This window comes from Mercenaria mercenaria, chromosome 13, assembly GCF_021730395.1.
Source record: "Mercenaria mercenaria strain notata chromosome 13, MADL_Memer_1, whole genome shotgun sequence".
In the NCBI taxonomy this organism is placed as follows: Eukaryota; Metazoa; Mollusca; class Bivalvia; order Venerida; family Veneridae; genus Mercenaria; species Mercenaria mercenaria.
Genome location: NC_069373.1, coordinates 46,295,744 through 46,305,100, shown reverse-complemented (window position 1 = coordinate 46,305,100; position 9,357 = coordinate 46,295,744). Strand labels below are relative to the sequence as shown.

The 9,357-nt window shown below is 35.2% G+C and overlaps 1 protein-coding gene across 1 annotated transcript; it reads left to right on the top strand.

The window, feature by feature from the left end:
• Positions 1 to 4,068: 4,068 nt before the first annotated feature.
• LOC128547737 (macrophage mannose receptor 1-like) lies at positions 4,069 to 8,516 on the top strand. Its single transcript, XM_053520867.1, has 4 exons — positions 4,069 to 4,113; positions 5,671 to 5,770; positions 6,666 to 6,806; positions 8,458 to 8,516. The coding sequence occupies exons 1-4, from the start codon at positions 4,069 to 4,071 to the stop codon at positions 8,514 to 8,516; spliced, it is 345 nt and encodes a 114-aa protein (XP_053376842.1).
• Positions 8,517 to 9,357: the final 841 nt, after the last annotated feature.

The following is a 9,357-nucleotide window of genomic DNA, read 5'->3' as shown; positions in this document are numbered from 1 at the left end:
ACAACATATTTTGTATTTTGCGTCTACATGTGTATTGTCACGTAAATTACAATAACAACAAGGTGACTTTGATATTAAAAACTAATGGCCTGCGAATAACTGTCTAATTATAGATTTAACATATCAAAACTAGTTCAGAAATTGCTTTGATTTAACGACATTCATACTTTACTGTTCCATATCATTTATAGAAGTATTAATTAATTTCAAACAAGTAGGTAACGCACATTTAATTTAATAGACCGTAAATTACAAGCGCCCCAACAGCCAATGGCAGACAACTTGATTTTGTGATCTGTAGAATTCTACTTCCTTATACTCTATGTATTTTAACATGTCATATTAGTCCAAGAATGGGCAAAATACCTTTCTTACTGCATATTATGAAACAATATTTGTATTCTTTAATTATGTTTAAGCACTGGTCTATGTGTGTCTGTAATTGCAATCACTAAAAGCTAAAGAGGCAATAGTTCAACAACAGTTCTGTAAAATACATAAAATACATAAACTGAGCTGTTTGTCTATCAATTTCGAAGCAAATATAGTCAAAAATTCAGAGAGAACCATTAGTTTGAAATAGAAAGTCTTCTTATGTATAACAGGAGTTTGATGAAAGTCTATTTTGGGATGGGGTTACTGCACGGCTAATAACTCACAAAAAGCTACCATCACTGCAATGCTATCACATAGTTTCTGAATTGTCAGATGCTTACCTATCCAAAAATAGCATTGAGCTTTAATCCCCTCGGATGGTACCGCTGGCCAAAATTACTGGGTCTGGCTCACGGACTAATTAGCAAGAAGGAGCCTATTACCACAGATATTTTAAAACAGTTTATCACGCACTTTGCTGCTGAGAACAGTTCCTTGTTAGACTTGAGATTAACGTGTTTATTTGTTTTGACATTCGCAGGATTTTTTCGTATTAGTGAATCTTTGAATATCAAAAGATCAGACATTCAATTCTTTGACACGCATTGTGAAATCTTCGTAGAAAAATCAAAGACTGATGTTTTAAGGGACGGAAACACTGTTGTTATTGCTCGTACGGGACATTTCTCCTGTCCCGTTTTAATTCTCGAGAGGTACTTGTTGGAAGCTGAAATAAAACCAGAATCAAAAGAATTCATATTTAGACAAGTGCACTTTTGTAAAACTAAACATAAATACATTTTGCGTAAAAAATCTACCAATCCACTTTCTTACTCCTCTGTACGTGACTTGTTTAAAGACAGGATTGCAAAGTTAGGTCTTGATCCTTCTCGGTATAGTTTACATAGCTTTCGTTCTTGTGCTGCTAGTGTTTCAGCTAACAACAATACCTCAGAGAGATTGTGGCAGAGACATGGGAGATGGAAATCTGTTTCAGCTAGGGACGGATATGTAAAAGACACTCTTAAAGACCGTCTCTCAGTCTCTTTGAACTTAGACTTATAAACATGTACTTATCTTGTGTGTGATAAGTGATTGCTATGTAGAATTAACATTGTATTTGTATTAGAGAGAATGTGTTTTGAAAATAGATCAATGATATTTTCAAATAATTAATATTTCCATTATTTCTATTAGAATATAATGAACTAAAAGCTATTTCTTGTTTCATGATTCATTTGATTCGACGTAATAGATTCAGTTTCATAACTTTTTTGTGCGTGTTCGCAAGAAGCAGTTGTTACATGACGACTAAATGTTGTCATTACTTATGCTCTGCAAGTAACGGAGTAACACTTTGTATGTGCTCTGGCGGAATGTCACCTATTTCTTTTTCTTTTTTTTGTGCTGTGCTAGTGGCGGAATGCCACATGGCGGCGGAATGTTACCACTTTGTGTTCTGCATGTGTCTGAATGCTACCTTTCATTTATGTGCTCTGCGAGTGGCGGTATGCCACGTGGTGATTGAATGTCACCATTTTTTGTGCTCTGCAAGTGGCGGAATGCTACTCATTTTTTTTATGTGCTCTGCAAGTGGCGGAATGCCACGTGGAGATGGAATGTCACCAATTTGTGCTCTGCAAGTGGCGGAATGCTACTTATTTTTTATGTGCTCTGCAAGTGACGGAATGCCACGTGGTGACGGAATGTCACCAAATTGTGCTCTGCAAGTGGCGGAATGACACGTGGTGACGGAATGTCATCACTTCTTGTGTGCTCTGCAAGTGGTGGATGGTCACAGCTGCTTTGTGCTCAGCAATTATTGGTATGCTTAAATATTCATTCTTTACTTTTTTCAGTATACATAACAATTTTCATCATATGCATTGAAAAATATTTAACCAACAGTACAATTTAGTGTACAATATTAAAGAGGTGCCTTTTTTAAGTCATGTAATTATGCATATTCTGCAAAGAGAATGATTCTTTATTTGTTATAGATAAAATTAAAAGCATTTAAAATGATTCTTTGATCCAATATCTCGTGTTTTTAATAGTTTCTGATTCAGCCGCTTTTTTATTTTGTAAGTTTTGACAATTGATTTTTTGAACTTGTATACGGCATCATTTCATTGTCAATATATTAAAATGCTTAGTCGGTCATTTTGTTTCAATGGTGTTTCACAGTCTATTTCAGACGAAACTAATTTCATAAACAGTAAAGATACAGCGTTTGTGCTGGAAGTCTTCATTTTCTGTCGATTGAAGTCTATATGGGAACAAAATTATCATCTAGACGAAAGTTGATACTTAAAGGAGACAACATGGAATGGTTATGGTAATTGTATCCGTATAAGTATATTTTAAATAAAAATTTTATTACTCTCTTTGTTTGCTCGATATTTGCTGCCAAATATATACCTTAAACCTATTCATGTTTTGGTTTTATGTTATTAGTTAATTGAGATAAGAGAATAATTAATTTACTCACAGCTTTAACGTGAGTAAATGATTTTTACACACGCCTGCGACGTCGAGAGATGTATAGCCATAGCTCACCGGAGTTACTTCACGGCTAGCTGAATTTCTATTTCAGGCATTTGAAAATTAGATAAACTCCAATACACTGTTTACTCAGTGTGTTACTTTTCGACGCTCCTCTACTTAGTCGTACAATTCTGAATTATATACAATTGACTTACAGATGTATTACATAACACACTCACCTGCAATGAAAGTATCATAGCTATATCTTTCGTAGAAAATGCAAATCCGACTTTTTTTCCAAAACTTCAAAACTTTGGCAATGCAAAACGACCTTGGGCCATAACTGGGAGTCTGACCGGCATTTGCATATATACTCTTGACCGGGTACACCTGTTATAGATAGAATCTAAAGAAACAAAACGATCATTTAGATAATCTGGGGCTAAACCAAACTTACGGATTACCCATTTTAAAACCACATTTATATGCAGTTTATACACATAATTGTGATTTCTATTGAATAAGTAATATCACTTAAAATCCATTTTCCAGCTGATATCGCAAATGCTTACCGCTGCCTTCTTTTTGTTAACCAAGGACTACTTTCTTCATGCGAATTTGGCAGTTCAAATCTAAAGGTTTTCATCGAGTGTCTTCGGATTTAGCCTAACTAAAGCAAGTGTCTCTCACGAGACCCTTGCTATAAAAAAAAAAAACGTAACTGGGCCACAATACGAAAATGGCCCGGCCACTGAGGTAGCCTAAATAAGTGCTCTTAATATTGATTAGTCATGGCTTTAACATCTTTACCCGTCAGGAATAAAATATACGTAGACTAGTTACATTAAAAATTTATGTGTAGGATCATTTCTTGACGATTTGCTAATAGCATTATTATATTCTTTTGAAAAAGAAACGTGAAATATCCGGAAGTAAACCTATTACTTTCTCGCTTGAATTCTTTGAAAGTTAATAAATTAATCATCATGTTTTCCTAATCTATTTTACACCAAAGCAATCTATTTCTAGACGTTGAAATCAGTTACTTGAATAATTTATCTTATGTAGAAAACGCCACCATATTTCAAAAACAAAAGGTTTCAACATCTGTTGAATATTCTAAGATTTGCCACATGAATAAACCGTGTGATGCCTTCTTTTATCATCCGGATTAACTCACTTGTATCGGCTGTGCTGGAATTTGCCATGGCGTGGATGTCCTACACGGCTCGACATACTTTGCACAGGATCGTAAGTTTTAACTCCTTAATAAGATGCGGTCTGCGTGTTTTCCTATTTTTTTCATATTCTGTGTAATCATCTTATTCCGACGGGAAAGGGTTTTGGTTTATGCCAGTACAGACATGTGCTTGTAATTCGTGGATATTAAAAAACAAGTAAATTAAAATTTATTCCGTTCCCTAGATTTTGATTTACCTAGGAAAAGCAATTACTAGGCCCTCAAAAATGAAAATTAGTTTACACTTACGTGTTTCCAGTAACAATCTGGTATCCTTTGATCTACGTCTGTCCAGTTTTAACTTCAAATTAATACCGATACGAAAATTAGGCTTATTTGCGGTACTATAAGCCAAGACGTTTTAGGCAAGTAGTCATTATAACTTTTGTTATTCCCATCCGACCTCCACCCCTTGAACATTTAAACTTATCCTTTGGATATAATGTTATTGCTTTACTTAAGGTCACAATGACCGCCGTGTTGACTCTTTTGGTATTATATATATTTCATTGATTGTTCATTTCACCAGACAAATACTACTCTTGAAACCCAGACACAGAATTTTGAAGTAATTAGGCCAAGTATTATTGGTGTACATTTGACAAGATAAAATAACTACTATAGCTTGAAACTCAGACACAGAATTTTGAAGTAATTAGGCCAAGTATTGGTTGTTCATTTGACAAGATAAAATAACTACTATCGCTTGAAACTCAGACACGGAATTTTGAAGTAATTAGGCCAAGTATTGGTTGTTCATTTGACAAGATAAAATAACTACAATAGTTTAAAACTCAGACACAGAATTTTGAAGTAATAAGGCCAAGTATTATTGGTTGTTCATTCGACCAGTTAAAAAAACTACTATAGCTTGAAACTCAGACACAGAATTTTGAAGTAATTAGGCCAAGTATTGGTTGTTCATTTGACAAGATAAAATAACTACTATAGTTTGAAACTCAGACACAGAATTTTGAAGTAATTAGGCCAAGTATTGGTTGTTCATTTGACCAGATAAAATAACTACTATAGTTTGAAACTCAGACACAGAATTTTGAAGTAATTAGGCCAAGTATTGGTTGTTCATTTGACCAGATAAAATAACTACTATAGTTTGAAACTCAGACACAGAATTTTGAAGTAATAAGGCCAAGTATTGGTTGTTCATTTGACCAGATAAAATAACTACTATAGTTTGAAACTCAGACACGGAATTTTGAAGTAATTAGGCCAAGTATTATTGGTTGTTCATTTGACAAGATACTAACTACTATAGCTTGAAACTCAGACACAGAATTTTGAAGTAATTAGGCCAAGTATTGGTTGTTCATTTGACCAGATACAAACTACTATATAGCTTGAAACTCGGATACAGAATTTTGAAGCGATTGGCCCAAGTATTATATCTGTTATTGAATTCACCAGGTAATATTTACTTGCAGATAATCGAGACTGGATTTTTGATGACAGATACAGCTGTTACTTCTTCAGTTCTACTAAAAAGCCATGGATAAATGCTCTGGTATGTTAAAAATTCAAGAAACAAGACATATCCTATTAATTTACAGGAGGCATGTAGAAAAATGGGCGGAGATCTTGTTGAGGTTAATGACGTCATAGAACATAACTTCTTGATGTCAAAGGCTCCGCCTTTGAATGACAGTCGCGGTAAGTATAAAGGTTTCTGCAGCTAGTAATAACGGTGTTAAAAAATTCGACTCGCACTCGAATATTATATACCTTATCCGACAGTCAAATGCCCGGTATGAATTGACCAATCGCCACCTGTCAATCAAACTTATATACGATTCAATCAGATATCGATTTTTAACGAACATGTATGCACTACTCATCACCGCCATTTTCCTTCGACAAGCTGATTGTAAAGGTAAGCAGATTCACTATTTTCTATGTTTCCCTGTCATTGCTGGGGAAATAACTTTAAACCACGGGGCATTCAGGTAATTCAACCCAAGAGGAGCCCTCAGTTCTCTCAACTTTTCATAATCTGCACCTCCACCTCTTCTTGATGTTGTGTATGGGATTGTAGCCTGATGACTTGAACACCTTTTCTTCTTCTGTTTGTATGGTGCACGCTTTTTCACCTCCAAATTTTTATGGATGCTATGAGCAGATTACTTTGTGTTTATTGATCCGTTAAACGTTCAGCGGTCGTCCAGTGCTAACATTTTTCTAAATCTGCCTTTGGTTTAGGGAACAAACTAAATCTTCCCTCTTACATATTCCACAAGCACACCTCAGCACCATTTCCACAGAAAAAAAAGATGTTTATCAAACTTATAAAGATTAATCAGTGACGGTTTCTAAATGAAAGCTTGTGGGAAGGAATGGCTGGTTAGCAACAAGTGGAGCGCACTGAATAATCATTATCTTATTTGTCAATATAATAGATAACAATTAGTTTGACTGACAGTCCGGAACCATCCATTGTAGAACCAGCCGTCCTGAATTATGTGGATTTGACTCCTACATTCGGTCTTAAAGTCCTTGTTTCATTACTGACAAAACTCAAAAGAAGGTAAACATTTCTTTCTATTTTCAGTCGAAACAGGGTATTGGATCGGCCTGACAGACAAGGATAGAAATAACACATTTGTCTGGATATCATCTGGAGAGGTTCCTACTTTCACCTTGTGGCGTGATGACCAGCCAACCCATGCTTGGGGCATTTATGACGAAGATTGTGCGTATTATTATGGTAGCATATGGAACGATATATAGTGTGAAACTGAACTGCACTATATCTGCGAAGGTACAATTCTATAGGTGTGTTCTAAAAATATGTTTACTTGATATGTAATTGTTTGAGGTTGATGATGTGGATTTTTAATCTAAGCGACCGAACTTGAGCAGTTAGTCACTGATTATCACTCCAGTTTAAAGGAATGCGCCGTATATTCTTTCATAAAACTGCTATTATTATTGTTTCAAGGGGTGTTACAACAGGACAGCAAAGCTGTATTAACAAAGAGAAACCCCTTTCCACAGCGAGATGTGAACGTATTTCAGCCCTGTAACGCGTTGCTAAAACAGTGTTGAAGGAAATGAACGCCTATAGACATAATACTGAGCTTTTTACCCGTTTTATACTAGAATCGGATTAACGCATATTTGTTTCCGGCTAATATATCTGCTGATCCCGATGACTTCTGCAGATGGTATATTACGACATAGATAACTCTTTATAGAGGTAGCAAAATCATGCTTCTGGCTTGGTTTTTAAAGTTAATTTTACTTACAACCAATCCGATGTATTTCATATCCAAATGAAGTTTTTTTCTCTCTTCCTTTTACAATGTTTGCCGAATTAAATTACACGTCAGAAAGCCATTCAACTGGCTATCTAATGTATTGCAGACCCAAATGAAAATTCATATTTTGCAAGCTGTCTTTTACAATAGTGTCGAAGTATTACATGTGAGGAAGTCATTCACCCAACTTTCTGTCTGCATACTTTTATTCGATATCTTGCACTTCCGGTGATATTTCACGAACGACAACTCTGCTCGGAGACTGACTTTTATTAAGGTGTCCCAAGGCAAGGCAAGATGAGGTTTACCTCCAACCTAATAGCTTGACCTCAAATTAATAACAAATCCCGCCAGTCATAAGCAAACACGTATGATCTATAATATGGAATAAAAGAATGAGATGTCGAAAGATATTTGAGCCGCGCCATGAAACATAGTGCGTTTGCGACTAGCATGGATCCAGACCAGCCTGCGCATCCGCGCAGTCTGACCAGGATCCATGCTGTTCGCTTTCAAATCTATTGCAATTGGAGAAACCGTTATCAAACAGCATGGATCCTGACCAGACTGCGCGGATGCGCAGGCTGGTCTGGAATCATGCTGGTCGCAAACGCACTATCTTGGCTTTCTAATGGTGCGACACATTTAGGTTGGCATTTAGAGGTCAGTATAGGTGTAAATTAAAACGAAGACCTTAGAATATTTCATAAAATGCATGTGACGATGTAGGTCAAAGCTTTTTTTGTGTTTATGATTACATATTCTAATAATGAATATTGTTCGATGGATCAGTTTATAGCTCAGTGGGTACAGACTCATAACTACGGATCATGTGGCCATGAGTTCGATCCCCGGGCGAGGGGAATATTCTTCGTAACGATTCGATAGAAAACATTGTGTCGGAAATCATTTATCCTCCACTTCTGTTTCAAGTGGCGAAGTTAGCAGTTACTTATACAGTACAGATTAGTACTAGCACATCCAGGAACACTGGTTGTGTTAACTCGGCCCGCTTTAAAAATGCCACTAAACAAAACAAAACATTAATCTCTTTAAAATTTTCAGTGTATCTTTATTTTTCAGTGACGAGTAATTTTAAGGGAATGGCGGAAGAAGAATCAAGAATTTATCCAAATCAATGAAGTGCTCCTGGACCATTTACCTTCAGTTCTGCTTATTAGTTTATTATATGTAGCTTAAGTTAGATTTTATTATAAATTTTGTTACAAAAAAGAATAAATAATAAAAAAAGAAAAAAGAGAAAAAAAAAACACAGACAAGAGACAGTGTTGTCAAATTTCTTCATCCAATATTTAATTATAACACAATAAATTGTTTCTCACGGAAATGTCGTGCAAAATGTAAAAGGCAAATGATCATTTAAATTCCATAGATGAAATTAACAGTAACTTGCATTTTTGTTCTTGTTAGGAAGGTTAAGATTTCATACCTGTACGGGTATGGGTGTTTGTATGACTTCGCAGCAAACGTAGAACCCGGAACAAATATTCATTTTAGCCAGAACATGCATTTTACGAAGGAGAGCTTCTTGAAGATATGCATATGCAAAATAACTATATTTAGCGCTCTACTTATTACAGATAATATTTGGTCGGAACATAGATACGGAAATTTCGGAAATTTACTCATTAGTTTTTGTCTTAAATTGTTTGAAAATTAATGGTAAAGTTATCATTTTCTCTGCTAAAATATTCTATACACAGACAAAGTCTATTTAGGCAATTTACTTTACTAAAAACTACACTGAAATAGAAACGTACTTGACACATTGTTCTGTTGTGTTTTTTTTATCAAGACATTATAGCATAGTTTATTAGCTCATATATTGCACAGTCTTTTAGCTCATATATAGGAAAGACTGTTAGCTCATATATAGCAAAGTCTGTTAGTTCATATATAGCACAGTCTTTTAGCTCATATATAGCAAAGTCTATTAGCTTATATATAGCACAGTACATTTTT